The 19,781-nt window shown below is 44.7% G+C and overlaps 2 protein-coding genes across 2 annotated transcripts in view; one reads left to right on the top strand and one right to left on the bottom strand.

Moving 5' to 3' along the window:
* The first annotated feature begins 1,450 nt into the window (after window positions 1-1,450).
* Window positions 1,451-19,068, top strand: GUSB (glucuronidase beta). Its single transcript, XM_040614935.1, has 12 exons — window positions 1,451-1,710; window positions 3,381-3,569; window positions 4,020-4,201; window positions 4,715-4,857; window positions 5,377-5,564; window positions 6,455-6,607; window positions 7,313-7,491; window positions 7,904-8,050; window positions 9,191-9,275; window positions 10,850-11,026; window positions 11,661-11,796; window positions 13,068-19,068. Exons 1-12 carry the CDS (start codon window positions 1,459-1,461, stop codon window positions 13,223-13,225), a joined length of 1,989 nt encoding a protein of 662 aa, XP_040470869.1. The 5' UTR covers window positions 1,451-1,458; the 3' UTR covers window positions 13,226-19,068.
* The window catches only part of VKORC1L1 (vitamin K epoxide reductase complex subunit 1 like 1), a 15,156-nt gene continuing 12,846 nt past the window's right edge, over window positions 17,472-19,781 (bottom strand). The window contains exon 3 of the mRNA XM_040614947.1: window positions 17,472-19,737. Coding sequence (XP_040470881.1) covers window positions 19,511-19,737 — 227 coding nt within the window. The 3' untranslated portion in view covers window positions 17,472-19,510. The remainder of the gene's footprint in view (window positions 19,738-19,781) is intronic.

Raw genomic sequence — 19,781 nt, 5'->3', positions numbered from 1 at the left:
AAAAAAAGCCTTCTCCTTACCCGACATTGGAATTTGCATAGCCTTAAGCAGGTCAACCCACACGTCCTCCCAGCCCATCACAAAACCTTTGGCTCTGGTTTACACTGAAGCACAGGGTTGCATGACCTCTGCTCCAGCTCCTTCCTCTGCATGACATAGGCGCCGATTTGCCTCCAAGCTAGGTGGTGCAGAGTGCTTTAAAAAAACACATCCCTAGTATTGCATTGCTGTTGCCTCTTACAAAAATAAGTTACCATCCTCCCTTCTGTCCTTACAGAAGTAAAATCAGAACAAAGACCAGGAAAATCTTAACGGAGGAATTAAGTGTCAGGAAGCTCCTGTGTCCCCTGCTGCTTACTGACATGTTTCTTTGGTTTAGTACATTTGTCTCATCTTCCAGCTAACTTAGCTGTGGCAGAGAAATCAGTTATGTACATTCAATTCAGGTGGAGAGGTGAGAGAAACAGCTAACACCAAGGGATTATCTCCTCCTCCCCAGTTCTTAGTTCTTTTCTTTCCTCACATAAGCTTTCTCCCTATTTTCTCATTCCTAATCAGTACCTTCCTACAGCTCAGCTGACTAGACTTTGGCTTGTTCCCAGCTGCCACCATTCAGCATCTTGGGGGTCATTGCGGAGTAACACAGGGCCCAGATGATTGTAAAAAGAAGGTGGCTTTAGCAGATTGAGATCACATCTCAATCTCTTGCTTAAATAAATAGTTCATCATCACTGGTACTCCCCATTTTATTAACCACCTTTCCAATACTCCAATGTGTCACCGTGCCTTTCATTGATCTGCAATAAACTCAGCTGTTGCATAATTGAATCAGCATGACTGCTGCTTACTGTGCATGGAGGCACTGTTCTCATCCACAAAACATAGGCTACTAATAAATGTACTATAATATTAAAATCAATGTGATAGCATCTCTTTCCTCCCTTGCCCTTGTGATGCTTTTCTCTGTCCTGCTTTATTTCTAACGAAGTTCTGAAGGACATACTCTGAGTAGGAAATGTTACCACGCTTCACAGACGAGCGCAGAGGTGGTTTTCTAATGCAGAGATCACCCTCCTGCCTGTCCCCAAGATGCCACCTGGTTATCAGTGCTGATCTTTGCCACTTCCAATAACTTCTTGCCCTTCCACTTCCACAAGTGACTCTGAAAATAAATAAAGGTAAGAAAGCAAGTAAATAAATAAACAAACAAAAAGCACACGCACACCGCCTCTGGAAACCCAGCGATCCTGGACACAGCCCAACGCCTACCAGCGTGTGTACGCCAGGCTACCGATGGCTTTGCCTAGCGCCACCAGCCGCCCCTTGTGGCAGCGTCGGGCCCCGCCCGGGCCGTGCCGCGGCCGCTCCGGGGCGGGCCCGCCCCCCGTTACCCGCCCCCCCGTTACCCGCCCCCCCGTTACCCGCCCCCCCGTACCGCCCCGCGGCCGGGCACTGCCCATGACCAAGATGGCGGCGCGGGCGTCAGGCGGCGGGGCGGCGGGCTGGCGGCTGCTGCTGCTGCTGCTGCTGCTGGCGGCGGCGGCGGCGGCGGCCCCGGCCCCGGTCGCGGCGGGCGGCATGCTGTACCCCCGGGAGACCCCCTCCCGCGAGCGGAAGGAGCTCGGCGGCCTCTGGAGCTTCCGCGCCGACTTCTCGGCGAGCAGGGACGCCGGCTTCATGCAGCGCTGGTACCGGCAGCCGCTCCGGCAGGTACGGCGGGGCGCGGGCGGGGGCTGCCCCTGCCTCGGGGCTGGGTGGTGGGGGGGCTCTTCTCCCGGGAAAGCCCCCCCTGGACCGGGCGTCCCTCCTCTCCCGGGAACGCCTTTGCCCAGGTGGCTTGCGGAGCGGGGGCTCGTCGCCGTGCAGGGGTTTCTCTGCGGGGGCTTTTTAAGGAGCGGCTGCCTCCCGTTATCCCGCTTCTGCTCGGGAGCCAGGAAGCATTTGAGCCACCTTGAGATGCCGTAGAAATCCCTGTGCTGCAAAAGCGGGGCTGGCCTTGCACAACACGCACCTATCCTCGGCGGCACGGAATAAATAGGAACGTGCCGGGAGAGGGCAGGCTTGAATTACTTGTTCCAGAGTAGCTGGGCGCAGATAAACTCGTGTGACTGAAATCCGTTATGAAATTAACACCATTACCTCAAAACAGAAGTTATGTCTTCTATGCATAAAATGTACGTGTCCTTCATAATTTCTATTTTAGCGCTTTGGCCAATTTGTTTCCAAACTGTGGAAGGAGAGAAGAGCTGAAAGATGCTATGCTGCTAGAAGTTTTGTTGAAAGAGACAGCCAGAGGAGAGGAATCCTGAACTATGCTCCCTAAGGGGAGGCTTAGACCTGCATGCTCAACCTGCTTTAGACCCTGGAGACTCTCCCTAAAGGAGACACACATTATGGCCATCCCAGTCCAAGGCTTTCCTGTATCAGATACTAAAAAATCCACTTCACCATCCAAATATTTTCCTGCTAGGATTTTCTGATGCCTGATTAGAGCACTGAGTTTCTCTGCAGTGCTGGTACAGTTCAGTGCTGAGTCAGCCGCACACATGATGCCCACCCCTGGGTGACCAGACCTTCCTTGTTCCGCTCTCCGTGGAAAGGCTTCCTTAGGAAAGGGGAAGCTGCTGCAGCACTCGTTTATGCAACATCATGAGCGCAGCAGGTGCTAAAAATGAACAGCTCTGTTTTGCAATAGCATCCGCTTACTTCAGTGTTAAAGGTGTAACATTGCCTGCATATAACCCATATATTAAAAATAAGCAGGTGAATTGACTCTGCTGTAATCCTAAAGAATCTATATTGCTTCCAGGGAGTGAGAAAGGCTGAACTCATCCCACAGAGTCTCCACAGACCTTCCCTGGGGCATCTGGCCCAAAGTATCTGTGCCTCTTGCCACCCTTCTACTCCAGCCCTTAGCCTGACAAGCAGCACCCTGCGCCAGTGAGCTGACACTGCACCACCAGCATGGCTCACCCAACAGCTACAGCTGTGCAGGGAAAACTACACTTTGTGGGAAGTCCCAGGCTGAAACAATGACCTGGACATTCATTTTTCTACTCTCACTTCTCTGATTTTGCAGTACCAGAGCCATTAATGAAAGCATTTCGTTATACATTGGGAGGAGAAAAGGTAAGAGCAGCTTCTTCCTGTAGGAACAGGCAGGTTTCTGGGCCCAGTACTAATTAGGACTCATATAGGACCTGTGACAGACCACACCAGCTTCTAAACAGGTTTTTCCCAAGTATTTCCACTTGGCAAAGGGATTGTAAGGCTGTCAGTGGAAGGGGACACCTCCAGCAGTATAGTCTGGATAGCCAAGACAGTAAAATTTCTTTTTTCTATATTACCTGTTCCCTCCTTTTCTGTGCTATTCCTGCCAGACTGGCCCTGTGATTGACATGCCGGTGCCTGCCAGTTTCAACGATATCACTCAAGACCCCAGCCTGGAGAACTACATCGGCTGGGTTTGGTATGAGAAAGAGGTCCTGCTTCCTCTCCGCTGGCTTCAGGATGACCTCAACACTAGAGTGGTGCTCCGATTTGGTAGTGCCCATTACTACTCCATTGTGGTACGTTGCACGGGAAATTGTCCCTGCGTTTCCAAAATCATGCTGCACTGAAATCTGTCTCATGGCTTGTTCAGCAAATAATCCCTGCCTAGATTTTATATCAGTATGCTATTGTCTGTTTTCCTCCAGCCCAGAGCTTGGCCGTATTTCCCAGGTCTCTCTTGTCTGATCCTCTGATATCAGGACTAGTAACTAACACATTTGCTTGCTACAGGATCTGCCCAAAACCGTATCTTTCAGTGATGCTTGCTTGTATGTGACCCAGACCTAGCTCCCAGCAAAGGAAGGGCTGCTAGATTGATCCCTTGAGGAGTAAGAGCCTAAAACAAGGTTCAGTGTTACTGGGAATCTCAGCTGCCTTTTGCTGGGCTCCTTCCCTTCTCCCTCCTATGCTTGCCACAAAATGCCAATAACCCTGCTTCTTGGGCTCACAGGTGTCTTCTCTTGTAGTGGGTCAACGGGGTGCAAGTTGTGGAGCATGAAGGCGGCCACCTTCCTTTTGAAGCAGATATAAGTAGCATCATCCAGGGCAGCCCAGGGGTCCCCTGCCGCATCACTGTCGCACTCAACAACACGCTGACACCCCATACTCTGCCTCCGGGGTCAATTCAGTACATGAATGACAAAACAAGGTGAGTTGCTAAAGCACTGTACTGCTGAGCTTATCCCAGGGATGAGGGAATGGGAATTTATTCAACTGCTGGTTCATAAGAACCTCCAAGCAACTTACAGAAGCGTGGGATTGTATTTATGCTGAAATTCATCAGTCAAGCAGGGAGGAGTTTAAGCTTTGGTGTTAGGAGGAATATGCATCTGTTTTATATGCAGGGAACTGAGATTAAGTGATTTTCCATGTTGAATCAATGGCAGATTTGATAAGTTTGAATTTAGCTGGTGACTGCAAGTACCAGCTATCCTGAAGGATCAAACCCATCCAGTGCATTAGATGTTTGCTGACTGGTAGTCCCGTTCAGTGTAGCAGTAGTAGCACTACCGAAAGATAGATTCATTCTGTTGTATAGTCTATTTTACCAGCTACCATCTATTATTACATGACTATTTTTAACTGCTAACATCCATATGCTGCCTTCAGTTCTCGTGTAATGAAACATAATGCAGCCATTTCTTCTGTCTTGCTCACTCAGGTATCCCAAGAACTATTTTGTACAGAACATCAGGTTTGATTTCTTTAACTATGCTGGAATCCATCGCCCGGTTGTGCTTTATACCACCCCTTCCGTCTACATAGATGATATTACTGTGACAACTACTTCATCAGAGAGTGTTGGTAGGTCCAGAACAACTACAGCAGCTACCTCAGGCTCCAAATGGAGATGACAAGGGCAGCTGAGAAAATTTCCTGCAAAAATCTGATTGAATTTGTTTCATAGTGGCTTTCTTTTGAACCTGAGCTGGTCTATTGCATAGCTCAGCAGCTGCACGAATATGCTAAAGAGTTCACAAGCAGTAAGAAGAAAATAATTACTTGCAAGAGACTTGCAAGAGACAAGTGAAAGGATGATCAGGTGTTTCTTGAGGTAGAATTTCTCAGTAGCAGCAGTTTTCCTGCCGCTTATAGCAGGATTATCTCTAAGTAACAGAGTTGTGTGATCTACAAATCTTGCTGGAAACTTCTGGACTTAGAGACAGAGAGAATGTAAGGCTTCTTACATTGGATTTATGCCACTCTATATCTCCCTCATTTTTTAATGCTGATGTATGTGAAAACCCTTCAACATTTGGTGCATGTAGTTTTCCTTTCATGGCAGTATCTGATTGTTTTTTTGTTTCCTTTTTTTTCAACCAGCAATGGTGCAATATCAGGTGTCAGTTGTTGGCAGCACCCTCTATTCCTTGTCCCTGAGTTTACATGACCAAGAGGGGAAAGTGGTTGCTACAGGCGATGGGCCAGCTGGAGAGCTAAAAGTCCTGAACCCAAATCTCTGGTGGCCTTACCTGATGCATGAGAATCCTGGATACCGCTACTTCTTAGAGGTAACAGGGACAGTTCTTCCTTCCTGTGTGCATTCCCTCTATCTAATACCGTTAAGGAACTGCCATATGTCCCATCTTCCATACTCATCTTCTCCCATGGATCCTACTCACGTGACCAGAGTGGCATTGCTAATTACGTGGTAATCAAATCAAACTTTGCCAGCTTTCTGGGTGCTAAACTGAAAGGTCTGTCAGTGAGAAGGAGGAGCACACGTGTGTGCTCTGAGATGCTTGCCCTTTGCATTTAGTGCCATCCATCCTTTGCAAAAGGGCTGCTTCAGGCAGCACAGGGGAGGAGATACTGTGAAAGCTGAGGAACAAGCCGCTGTGCTTTGCCATGCAATGAGCTTTCTTGCCACTCTGCAAGACGAGAGTTCAGCTTTAGTAGCATGAGCCTGGAAGACTCTGTGTGAGTTGAGGGTGAGCAGTGACATTTAGATGTAGAAATTAGGGCACATGAGCTGCTGTGAGTTTCCAGAGGCTCAGGTACGTGCCTCCTGTGAGAAGATGATATTTCAGTCATTGCCTGGTATCAAGGTGCAGTGCAGAAGAGGTGTACCACTGCCTTGCCTGCAGGGGTGAAATGGCCCAGATGAGTAAGGAGGAAAGAAGGTGAAGCTCTTGGGGTGAACAAGCCCCAGAAGGGTCATCCAGGGTTCATTCTTCATCCTTCAACTTGCCCAGCTTGGATTTCTGTTTAGTCAGACTCTGCTCCTTCCCTGAGGACCACAAGAGGCAGCTGAAGCAACAGCGAGGAGCAGGCCATGTGCCAGGGCAGGGTGGGAAAATGGATGGGAGGTCAAGATAGCCCTTGCAGACCAGGGGGAGGGAGGATGGGGTGCCCTTGTGAAGCCCAGCATGTCACTTGCATGTCCCTCTTGGAAATCCAGGTGAAAATGCAGGCACAGGCAAACGGGGCTTTGCTGGAGGATGTTTACACGCTCCCGGTCGGCATCCGCACCGTCCATGTCACCAGCACGCAGTTCCTCATCAACGGCAGGCCCTTCTACTTCCATGGTGTCAACAAGCATGAGGATGCAGACGTAAGTGTGCAGCACTTGTGGTGTGGGTGCCTCGTGGCACCTTGCTTCACCCACTCTCACCTCCCTGCTCTGCTCAAAGGAGCCGTTTACCTCACACCCATCTGCTGGGCGGGAGGGCTGGGGTGAAGTTGTACTAGCATTAAGGGGATGCCATGCCCACTCCTGCCACAGCCATAACATCCCTCTCGGGGCACACGGGCGAGCCCGCGGTGCGCTGGTGACACTAAACGCTCTCCCAGCCATAGTTTCCAGTCAGAAGGAGCGGCTCTGGCATTCCCCACCCTGGGAAAGGCTGGGAGCGAAGCCCCCGGCCGGCGGGTCTGACCCCCGCAGCCCGCCAGAGCCTCCCGCCCTGCCCGCCGCGCGCCGCTGCCCGCCTCAGCGCCCGCCGCGCGCCGCTTCCCGCCTCAGCCCGCGAGAGGGCGGGAGCGGGCGGCCCGGGCAGCCCCCAGGCGGCAGCGCTGCTCTCCCCCGTCCCCCCCCGCCGTCCTCCGCCGCTGTCCCCTGCCGCCGTCCCCCGCTGCCCCGTAGCACCAGCCTCCTGGCCTGCCAGCGCCCCTCGGAAAGGCACAGCACCGCCCGGAGGGGTGCTGCTGTCAGCCAGAAGGGGTGCCCTGGGCTGGCACGCTCAGGCAGCAGCAGTGCCGGCCGAGGCATGAGGGGCCCGCAGTGTGACTGGGTGCCATTTCTCTCTGCCCCCCTCAGATCCGTGGCAAAGGCCTGGACTGGCCCCTGGTTGTGAAGGACTTCAACCTGCTGCGCTGGCTGGGGGCAAACTCCTTCCGCACCAGCCACTACCCCTACGCCGAGGAGATCATGGACCTGTGCGATGCCTATGGCATCGTGGTGATTGACGAGTGCCCTGGCGTGGGCATTAAAATGTCGTAAGACCCCTTCTTCCCCTCATTTCTTTGTTCCTCCCTGAGCTGCTTGGAAAGCACCCCCCTCCCGGCCCGCAGCGCCCGCTGCCCTGATAATGGAAGCACTTTGCTCTGTTTAGAAATCAGCCCATTGCGCCACGTGTGCCAGCAGAGGTTGGGCAACCCAGGGGCGCTTTGCCACATGGACATCAGCGTCATTTGGTCTGGCTCCGTTAATGAGCCCAAACCACGGCCCTGAACTGTGCAGCAGGCTTTGGGGAAATAAGGCAGAAGCCATATTCAGTATCAAGGCTCAGCTGTACTTACACACCCCTGTGTACAACTGTATAAACTCCCTTGAGTTTCACTGGGAAAGGCAAAGGGGATGGATTTTATACCTTCACCTCACCAGGTCTTGCTTCTTTCCATCTTTAAGGGAGAGCTTTGGGAACAAGTCCTTGCAGCATCATCTTGTTGTGATGGAGGAGCTGATCCGCAGAGATAAGAACAGGCCGTCAGTTGTGATGTGGTCGGTAGCCAACGAGCCGGCATCAGAGCTGCCCCCAGCAGCTTACTACTTTAAGTAAGTGCATTTGCTTGTACAGAGAGCTGAGGCTTGAATCTTGGCGAGATGATGTATCTTCTTCTTTTGGGATGGCACAGAGAAGTAGTAAAGAGAGGGCAAGCATTTTTGGGGAACCCTGAAACAGTACCCACAGATGCAAACTAAAAGTGTAACCGCTGCGTGTGTTGAACTGATGCTTGGAACCGCACAACAGTTTCAAACTGTTGCTTTTGAACCAGTAAGGCTCTGCAAAATTAGTAGGAGTGCATTTGGTCTGAGTATTTCTTCTTGACCTAACAGTCAAGCAAAAGCTTGATGGAAATTATCCTGATGGAAACAGGATATTCCCTGTTACCAAGCGAAGAGTGCTTATTTTTTTTATAATTATACCAAAGCTGTACAATAATTGACCTTTAATTCTGAAGAAAATGTTCTTCAGTAAGTGCTAGTTGTTTGTTCTGCAGGGGATTGTGACACCCCACTTCAAAGCCAGTTTCAAGTCCCTATATACCCCTTGATTTTATTTTGAGAGATTCAAGCTCTGGATAGCCAAGAGCCATCTCTGTAATGGGGTAGGAGACTGCTCCTAGACACCCCTGTAGCTGCATTAAGAAGCAACTATGAAGTTTCATTCTTCAGAATGATCTACCACCCTCCTGCCATGTCGAGGTAGCAGCAGAGCTTGACCCTCCCATTCTGCCTCACCTCCTTCAGTCAAGGTTTCCTCAAAAGCAGCCAACCTTTGACTGCTCTGCCTGCTGTAGCGTAGGGCTAGGGCCTTGTGCTTTTGCAGGAACACATCCCAAGAATTGTTCAGAAACTTCCCATTACCCTTCCTACATTTTTGTATTCAAACTCCCTGTCCCTTCTCCAAGTTCCAAGTTGCTGGCACCAACAGACTTCCATACTTCCACTCTGGTCTTTTTTCAGGTGGGATAGCAACCAGCTTTGTGACGGGTAGTCTCTTTGCCATGATACTTACTCTCCTACAGAACTGGCTCGAATTGCAGGCACTTTATAGCAGATTATCGCCAAGTGTCCTGCAGTATTTTATTAAAAATACTGTCTGCTAAATCAAGAACAGCTCCAGCTGTCTTTTGGGGAAATGGGGCTGTGCTTCTCCATCTGTTGAACTCTTTCTTTACTGTTTACAAACAGGACAGTGATAGCTCACACTAAAGCTCTTGATCCCTCCAGACCAGTAACCTTTGTGACAGATGCCAATTACGCTCTTGATCGTGGTGTAAGTTTATTTTCTAGCCTTTTCCTTTTCTAAAAAAAAAAAATCCACACATTAAATTTCCTCTTCTTGTCATTTGTTTTACAGTCCTTTCCCCTCTACCTCCCCAAGTTTACTGGATATATTTAACAGGGAAAGGCAGAAGAAAACTTGCATTTTTTGGTTTTAGTACAAAACACCTTATCCTGTAGTTGTAGTCCAGATGAAAAAGAAGTATCTGTAAGAGAGAAGAACAGTTCTTTGTCTTGCACGAAGTAGGCAGGATCAGACCCCTGGACTCTGTTAACATTGTCATGCTTAGCTATTACATTGATTGTGTTTACCAACACTCAGGATTTTCACCTGCAATTAAATCAAAGCTTAAACCTCTTTAAAATGGCAACAGCCCTTGTGGAAGTCTGAAGGAAGCTTTGCTTTAATTCCTGCTTTAAACTGCTCTAGATAGTCTTTGGCAGATGTCTGTTAACATTGAATAATCTAAAAGCACTTCTAGCTTCGTAATTAAGTCCTAGAGCTGTATAAATAGCCAAAAGGCACTTTTCTTGGCTGTCTGTGCTGAAGCTGGCCATAGCATGAACCAGGGATCTTTAACACACATAAATTTGTAGTTCCTATGTAATTTTTAATTTTTTAGCATGGCTTTATACTTGTCACTACTGTACAAATAAACACTTCTAGCAGGTAAGTTTGTAGATACATACTACTACCCTGTGGCCCCACTACAGGTTACACTTTGTAGTTCTTTCAAGCTCTCCTACAATTAGCAGGAACGGCCCTTTGAAACAGAAAGGTCTGTTCCTCCCCACCCTAGGAAAAAAAAACCCTGGTGGGCTCAGTTCTGAAGGAGCCCAGCAGGGATCTGCTCTTGGCTGGTGCTGGTGCATCAGGCACGCGCATACTGATTCTGACATCCCATCCCCACAAACGTATTCTAACTAGCTTAAGGAGACACAGGAAAACAAAACCAAAGAACAGATCTCATACACTGATGTGATATTAACTTTTTTTCTTTTATTACAAAACATGTTAAGAGAACATTGAACAAGTTACATACAACATCACTTTATCTTTAGCGGGCTTTGTGCCCTTTTATCATACTGTCCATGTGGTAGAAATGGCATATAACTTGCAGAATGCTTAGTCTTAGTATTGCACCATTGATGCACAAATTTAGTTGCTAGTCAAAATATTTGACCACTAACTTGATAATCACATTCCAATACTCAAAAAGTACACTTAAATGTACCAGCAAGCCAGAGACATCTTGGAAACTCAAAAACTTCTAACAAACTTGAGGATGAAATGGGTTGATCTTGTCTTAATTCTTTGCTGTGACTTCCTAAGTCTGTAAGAAAAAGGCCAAATTAATACGCTATTAGATTATTAAATTTATCCTGCTTTTCTTCTGGGCAAGAGGTCATGTTGGGAGGGTTTGAGTGATGGGCGGAAAAGACTTTATTCTATGTGTAATAAAATTGGATTCCATGAAATTACCCAAAAGGAGGATTTAGCTCCATGAATGAAGGTTTTCTAGGTTGAGCTCTGTGACAAAACACTGTCAACCTGTTTTTCTGTAGGCTCCTTACGTGGATGTAATTTGCGTAAATAGCTACTTCTCCTGGTATCATGACCCAGGCCACCTGGAAGTTATTCCACTGCAACTCACAACACAGTTTGAAAACTGGTACAAAACCTACCAAAAACCCATTATCCAGAGCGAATATGGAGCAGACTCAGTTCCTGGACTTCACAGCGTAAGTGTTATAGATGCCCTAGATGGAGAAAAGCACTGCTCTTCTTACAGGGTCAGCAAATTTTCATGAGAAGAGATGGGTACCGCTGAGCCTGACTAGTTTTGAGATGTATTAGCTTGTGTCCAGAAGACTCCAGGACTGGAATCCTGCTCCACTGAAATCAACGAGCTTTGCCACTGACTAACGAAGGTTAGATTCTAAACAGAGTTTTCGCTTTGACTAAAAGCACTGAGCACTCTGAAATCTGTACTTTGGCATTTGTAGCAAATGCTGAATTGGTAGATAACGACACTGGAGACTGGACGTTCATTTCATGATGCTATCCTGCACAGAAGGGCACAGCACTCCTGTACCCAATGTGACAAAGCACCATCACCAAGCAAAACCACCAACTTCTCCCCCAGCATACATGGCATTATGTTTGTATTTCATGTGTGTTTCCCCTTGCAATGTCAGTACTTGCTAATTGACACTAAACAGCCATTGTTAATGCAGTGGCAATGAAAAGACCAAGCAGTTGCAAAGCTCGTGTTCAGGAAGCAGGTCCCCAGCAAACAGAAAGTTAACACATGGAGCCTTTGCTGAGCTTAACTGTCACCTTCATTCAAGGCCACCTCTTTTTTCCTGGCTGTAGGATCCACCTCTTATGTTCAGCGAGGAGTATCAGAAAGCCATGCTAAGGGAGTACCATTCTGTTTTTGACAAAAAGAGGAAAGAGTATGTGATTGGGGAGCTCATATGGAATTTTGCTGATTTCATGACTAATCAAGGTAAGCTATATTTATATTCTAAACAACTTCCCATCCTCCCTGCGAGTTTGACATGGTTTATGATACACAAAGGATATCGTGCTGTAGGGTAGAACAACAGGGCCCTCTGCTTAGCAAGGTAGAGCACAGCTGGTTTCTGTGAGAAAGTCCAGCACGACCAGAGCCAAGAGGGAAGCTCCTGACCATACTTAATGCATCCTCTCCCTCCAGCTTGAGCTCCTAGATGTCCCACCTGCAAAGACACCACCCAGAGCACAAGACCACATGCTAGGGCAGAATGCAAGGGAAGCTTGTGAGCAGACCCAGATTACTTCTATTTCTTGGTCATCCTCAATTCAGAGCTTCAGTCAGCTGTTAAGGATGTCTCACTTGCTTCATATTTCATCTACAACTGCCCTTAGTAACAGAGCACCTTAAATAATGTATTATTAACTTGGTAGAGGTTTAGCAATAGAGGACCAGATGCCACACTGGTAGACAACTGTCTATCATGACACTCCATCCACTATTAATAAATGTAAGTGCATTCACCAAGTATGGGGCATTACTTAATCTACAGTGCAGACAGTCACACAGGAATTACACAACTACAACTCAGGAGACCTAGTAAGGAACCAGTTACGCATGTGCCACCTGCAGAGAGTTAGGGTGGTGAACAGTCAGTGTTAATTTCAGGCAGAGGAACACCATTAAGAATAATCTGTAGAGCACCAATATAGGAATTGGAAAGCTGAGTCACTGCAGAGAAGCAGTCAGAAAAGTAGTATCAGTTTCAAATGGCAGGATGGAAAAAACTGTAGACAAGTTCACATGCACATACACAGTTCCAGTTTCTCTGCATGTTGTGATTATCTTTTCTAGTTTCCTATGAAAACTAAAATAGGCAAAAAGGATATAGACACCACTAAAGGACAGTACAGTCAAATAGTAATCAACATTTTCACCATCTAATTTCAAGGTGGAACTAATGGCAGAAGGAATATCTTCTGTACATATAATACTGATCAAGTTAATGGGCACACCTGAACTGTCATCGACTTACCAGTTGTAAATACAATGATTTGCAGCTATATTGCTCAGTTACATCAATTAATCTTGCCAAGATGACGCAAGTTAAATCTGCAAAGTTCCCTGTTGTACCTGACTGCGTAGAAGAAAGTGCATAGGTCTCTTCCACCTAACCTGATTTAGTACATACACTGTAACAGCTCACAGCAGGGGGTATAAGAGCATTTTATATATACTTGCTTTATTTTATAACTTCTCTACAGGGACCACGCGTGTTTTGGGAAACAAGAAAGGAATATTTACCCGCCAACGACAGCCCAAATCAGCTGCATTTGTTCTTAGAGAAAGATACTGGAAGATTGCGAATGAATCAAGCTGTCTTCCTCCTATAATAAAATCACACACTCTCTTTCTAAAGTGAGATCAAAAGGTGTAGTGGCTGGGTACTATGCAGAACTTGTTCATTAAATTTCTGTTTAAGTAACATTTATGCCTGACTCAAGTCTTGCAAGTCTAATGCAATTTCTAGTCCACCTGAAGTGGTTACTATGATACGAAGCAGATCAGAAACACTAGCTTCCTGTGCTTAGCCATGGCTGTAGGCTTCCTGTTTCCAGGTAGTAAAATGAATATTCAGTTTTAAGGAGCTGAAGTTAGTTAGAGATTCTGACTGAGGTATCTGTTTATGGCAAAGAAATTAAAAGTGTTACATGATACAAATCAATGCTGAAAACTGATAACAATCTAAGTTACTCTAAATGAACATCACATCCCTTCAAGGTTTTCCAGTTATACTCCCCTACCAGTTAACACTCCCCTACTCAGATCACAGCAAATTGTCCACAGGAACACCAAAAAGCACAATTTATATAGCTTCTCTTGCTGGACAGAATGTATGTGGCTGGCTGAGAAATCCTAAGAATTCACAGCATCCAGGAAGTGTATGACCCACAACTTCTGTAAGGATACCCAACATACTCCAGTGTTACAGTATGGAATGCATACTACAGCAGCAAGGTGGAGTATGTTGGATAGATAGGTACTACCCCAACTGAGCTTTGTTTAAAACTGTTTTTATTTTACTCACAGTACCAGAATGCCGCTTTACATGCGGTTTTACCTTCCAGCATGGAAGGGCTTCCTTCATATTAAACTGTTGCTGTGTGCTACAGGAATAGTATTCTAGAGGGGAAGTTTGTTCTAAACCCTCTTGATACTGGCCTGAAGCATTCTGGGATAGGGTGATGTGTACATTAATGTGCACACACTAATTTAGACAGTAATGTAGTGAGTAGCATCCCTTTCAGGCTGCACACCAGTCTTAAGAAGACTCTAAAGGCCAGGCTTTAGACTGTAATAGATTATGCCAACACTCATAGAAGAGCTCAACACTAAGTCTGCAAACATCGTATTGCAGCATCCCAGGGCTGTCCCAAAAGCAGCATCACTCGTAGCAGAATGACAACGTCAGAGGCTGCCTACTGAATTTTGGAAGTTGGTGCAATAAGGTATTTTTATTATTCCAATTCACAGATACTCTGTGAAACTGTTGCTGTGACTATTTTTCCCACAACTGGCTCTTCTGCTAGTATCTCAAGAAAGTGACCAAAACACCTCCCAGTAAAGATTTGCTCTTACATTGTGTGGTGGCCAAATCTTCCTTCCTTTAGGTGTGGTACATTAGAAACCAACACCACCTTCCACACTGCCACATGCAGCATAAGGACATACATGTTTACCGCAAACTTCAAAACAATTTTCTTGAGTCTTTAAGGGAAAAGAAAAAACATACTATCAATATTCTGTGTACCATGTTAGGTCTACATAACTAAAAACCCAGAATATAAAAATCTATCCACAGTAAAAAGACACTTGCTCAAGCGTACCATGGTATAAAAGCCAGTACCATATTTAAGCCTGCTACAAGCGTTTGAAAGTAATTTCAACTTCTCAATCTCTAAATGTAATTTTTTTAAAAAAAAAAATCATTTTCTTCCCATTTCAACAGACACGGCATGCCAACGGCTGCCACATCAAAATACAGCTACAGATCTGACATTGTTAACTCATTACAAACCAGGGCTCAGATGCCTACAGTAACAGACAGGGCTTGAGGCTGCAGAAGAGAAAGCCATTACTTTCATTCAGTCCAACAGATGCAAAGTTTAATATCCACACGTGTGGCAAGCAGACATCGCAGAGGCTTAGTTCCTGCTTGTTCTCAAAGCTCAGTGCCATGGTAAACCCCAGCCGCCTGTCCAACCCTTCCCCAACAGCCCCCTCCCTCCCTCCTCCCCAAATCCAGGAAAACATATAGCAGTTTCCAGATACTTTGTGATCTTGTCAGAGTGGAGTTAAAGCAGACCTATAGAACCAAGGAAAGCAGGAAGTGATACAAATAACATACTTAACAGGATTTTTTGCATGTTTCTTAAAGAACTGTAAACAGTTAAAGCCTCAAATCAATGCTGCTCCACCTTTACACACCCATGTGCACATAATGTTCAGCAAGACATGATGAAGCTGCAGAAATTCTATACACTGGTATCTCTGGGGACCCGAGTGCTTTAACCGTTCTACTGCTAACGCACAATGTCCTTGAAAAAAAAAAAATAAATCACAACTTAGTACATCTCTAGAAACAGAATTACAGTACTGACTTTAAAAACAGTTTCTAAGGCTCAGACTGAGTCCAAAAAGGCCTCTGATTGGGTTAATTCAAGCTCTTACGTTTGGACTGCATGAATGCAGCATAAGAATGATTGCAGCAAGACGTCCACAGGTAATTTCTACATTTATTTTTTATACCAAAAAGTTATGTGCAACAAATAGAATTCGTACATATTTACACTGGTTTTACCTGTTAGCAAAATTGTATCCTAAACCTCCAATAGAGAATCTCTCAACCTATACTGATAAAAGGAACATCTGCCTGATGACTCCATTTACATGGATGTTTAATTTGGAGTTTAAAGCACTAGTAATAAATAGTTGATGGAACATACTATACAGAACAAACACCTAATATTTAGGCCATGCTTAATACAGTTTTATGGTAACAGAATACTTAATCTTTTCTGGACCGGTTTTGTCTAGATCATATTTGAACGACATTGGCAGAACCAAAGCAATTAGATCTCTCTTTGACTTCACGTAACTTCGGAGCATCGAGTGCTGCCTGAAAGCACCTCGCCCACCTGTGAACAACTGAGAGACTGTACAGCAGAAGACAAACGCGTACACAGTGCGCAGAAACCTCCTCACAAGAGATTCGCTGTCACTCTAGGTATCAGAGGTGGTAGGGAATGTTTCGTTGGCCTTAGCATTGCAAACACTTTACAGTAAGAAACTTCCAAGAACATTCATTTCCGAAACAAGACTCGAATGCTTTGTTGGCCTTAAGAGTAGCAAGTACCTTACAGTAAGAGGATTTCAGGAATGTTTAATTCCTAAGCAGGTTTTGGGATAAGGTTCTTTTGCCTTTCCAATCTGCCCCTCCCTACGGAACTTCTGAGAGCTGAGGAAGCAGGGGAAGGGGAGGAAAAGCCCAAATTCAGAACCACTTGTTTGTATCTGACGATTTTTTCCCCACTCCGTTCTCTTTGAGTGTTGAAACCAGAATCTGTAACGCCCCCCTGTCCCACTGCCAGACCAGATATTATTTACTAGCTTTTACCCATATTCCTGTATCCTCAAGATTTCTCAGAATGCGCCTTGGGATTTGTAAGGGTCAAATTAATATCAACCACGTATTTGCCACCACACGTACTTTGGCTGGGGACAGGCAGGGGGGCCACTGCGTGAAGCACTTGTCTGATTTCCATCACATTACTAACTGTAACCTGAGCCATTTCACTGGAAGAAATACGCTGCTTCTATCATTGGGAGCAACAAGGAAAGAGTCAAAGAACTGGAAGCAAAAAAGTCCAAATTTCTACTGCTAAGATTATTTTGCCCTTTATTCAGGCCAACTGCATTTCTGAAGCACAAGAGAGAAAATAGAAGACTTAGGGCCGTTTCTAGCAAATCACTTCCAGTAAAAAGTAACTGCAAGAAAAGCACACAAGACAAGAGAGTTCACAATTAAGGATCAGGTTTGCAAGTTCGTGCACAAAGTGTAGCTGCAAATTCTTCCAGAGACCAAACTAAATATCCATTTGATCCCTATGTGCACACAAACAAGGACTGCAGACACGACTGCTGAAAATCTGGCCCTAAACAACTTTACTAAACAAACTGAATTAACAGACTATGCCCACACAGACAAGCACAAGACACAGTGAAGTTAGTCAACACCTATACTTTCAGCTGATGGGGCTTTTCTTCCTTTTCTGTGGTGTACGCTACACCCAGAAATTGGACCAAGTAATCATCGATTATACTTGTCTCCGTTGCTGCTTGTTCTGAGATATTAGCACTGAGACTATAACTATTTCAGGCAGCACATTTTCACCTCTTCCTTGGATGAAAAAGATGCCTTAGTGTAGATCACAGGAATGCATCAAAATAAATCTATACAAGACATTAAACAGTGATATTGCCTCAAGGCTTGTAAAAGAACAAAGTAAAGCCTTGAGGGACCAGTTTAACATCATTCACTCCCCTCATATCAAAGTTCAAGGCATTTGAGAGACAGAACTAAACATCAAGACAAGCTTTAACTATACTCTGGTCAATACAAAACGCATTTAATGAATTGTTGTCTAAAACCGTTAGACAAGAGGGACAAGTAATTTAGTGTTACATGCAACAGATGTTACTCATACCACAGAACTCTATACATAAAAGCCGTTTCCACCTACATCCTTGATACAAACCAGAAAATTACTTCAGTAGTAATTTAAATACTATTTTGTGAAGTCAATCTAAAATTTCTATTGTCTCTACAAAACACTGCATGTTTCACAGTCAAGTTCATCCTCAGCAACCTAGTGTTTATAATAATCCACATAGCCATACAACATAAGTGTCTCTCTGACATTCATGTTTAAGGAAAAAAACCCAAAATTAGTTTAACTCTTTAAATAAATGGGTATGCAGTTGGAATTCTTCATATTTAGAAGCTGACAAGGGCAAAAAGCAGCACAGCACCAATTACAGAAAATAGCTGAACCTATACATTTTGGTGTCACAGAGTCTGAAACAGAAGTATTTTACTTTTCCAAATCACATCATCAACCTTCTGTCACACTGTTTTAAGATAAGTGAAACAATACTGCTACCACTTCTCAGTCTAAAAACTAAAACAGATCTCTTAATACTCTCCTATCCCCAGCAAGTTTGCGGGGAATTTTGTTTCTTTGTTCATTCTTAAAGCAAGGACACTTCTGCCTGCGAAGTTCAACACAAAGTATTTGGTTTAAGATTTTAAGACAGAAGGCACTTTTAACATTCAGCCTTAGAATACTGAGTGCAGAAACAACATTTACAATTTTGTTCCTTTGTTTAAATCTGCAGTTTAAATTTTTTTTCCCCAATTAGTTATTAGAAAGAGCTATGATAGCATGGTATCACATTTCATTTTCAGAAGCACATTTGCTTACTTATCTCACTAAACAGGTTGCCCTTCCAAAAGATCTTATGTGTGTCAGGTCTAAAGTTCACTTCCCAATATAGCGCAAACCAAAGATCCTGATGAAGATCAATTAAGTCACTGCTTCTTCAGCGCACTGCTTGGTTATCCCACTCAGTTGGCAGTTTCAACTGCAAATTGCAATTCTATACTGCAGCATTCATACAACATCAAACATTAGTAACACTGGCTGGCTGACCACAGTTTAAAAACAAAACAGCTCTGCATGGAAGTTAAGTCTTTCGAAGAACACTTTTTGATACACCAGTCCCCCAGTCTGCATATAGTATCCCAGTGGCAGCTTTCTATTAACCACATTAAGCTGTTTTCATTCTGTACAGAAATCAATGAAGTTGTGGTTTAATGAACATCAGGTTTCGGCTTTAATTCCATTTTCATTACTGGAGACAAGGAAAAAAAAAAGAAAAAAGAAAAAAAAAAAAAAAGAAAAAAAAAAAAAAAATGGAACAAACCCCAACCATCATTCTTGTGAAAGCACTAGCAGTGAGTGCAGCAACTTGGCCTTCTCTATAGAGGTCACTTCTTCCATCACGTCAGATGACTATTAGCTGAACACTCTAACAGCTCCTATGCTAAGAAAACTGATTGTACAGTGAGTTCTCCAGGGATGAAACCAATATTTCTGATTTTATTTACAGTATAACTCCTAGTCAAATCTAAGTCCATCAGCTTAAAAAAAAAAAAAGTAATACACATACTGTAAACATGGCAACATTAAATATAGTAATGCTAGTCTAGAATATTTAATGTTATGATCACATCTTGTTATACCTGAATTTATATACAGGGTATTTTATAGCAAGTGTTACCCACTTCACAAGTAGAGGGGGAAGAGGGAGAGTGTCTAGGTTTTGCTGTGGCTAAAACTCCTCCAAAGTAAAGTTAAAGCTTGTCTTTCATTGTATTAGAGCTTTCTTTCATAACCACATTTAAATTGAAGATTAGCACACACACCAGAAAAAAAAAATTATCTGGGGCCCCTTCAAATTTATAATTAAAAATTCAGTTATGATTCTTGGGGAAAGTGTCTGATATGGAGAATAAAAAATTACTGCAAAATAAATTTAATGGAAGTTGGGTCTTCAGACTGTCAGTCAAAAGTTCAAACAGGCGTTATTCCTGTTTGGGTTGAAGTTGCCGTTTCCAGGCCTCGTTCAAATAAACTAGACGTTTGTAGTTGATGATAAAGAGAATGAAGTTCAGCAAATATGTGATGACGCAGACAATGCAAAATTCCTTCAGCACGAAGTACAGAATGTATGCCAAGTACAATGACCCTACTACAGACACTATGGAGGATGTCATGAGGATTAGAGCTGCTACTGCACTTGCTGTCATACCTGCAACAAGAGAGAGAAAGTTACTACCGCTGCTCTCATTCCCC

The sequence above is a fragment of the Falco naumanni genome, chromosome 1 (genome assembly GCF_017639655.2).
Source record: "Falco naumanni isolate bFalNau1 chromosome 1, bFalNau1.pat, whole genome shotgun sequence".
Lineage (NCBI taxonomy): Eukaryota > Metazoa > Chordata > Aves > Falconiformes > Falconidae > Falco > Falco naumanni.
Note: the sequence above shows the minus strand (reverse complement) of the source record. Positions and strands in the feature narration are given on the sequence as shown.

Bases quoted from the DNA above. Each gene is read 5' to 3' on its own strand.
- GUSB (XM_040614935.1), top strand. From the start codon at position 1,459: ATGACCAAGATGGCGGCGCGGGCGTCAGGCGGCGGGGCGGCGGGCTGG. The intron at 4,202-4,714 runs GTGAGTTGCTAA...TTGCTCACTCAG, and splicing joins TACATGAATGACAAAACAAG to GTATCCCAAGAACTATTTTG. The intron at 7,492-7,903 runs GTAAGACCCCTT...TCCATCTTTAAG, and splicing joins GGCGTGGGCATTAAAATGTC to GGAGAGCTTTGGGAACAAGT.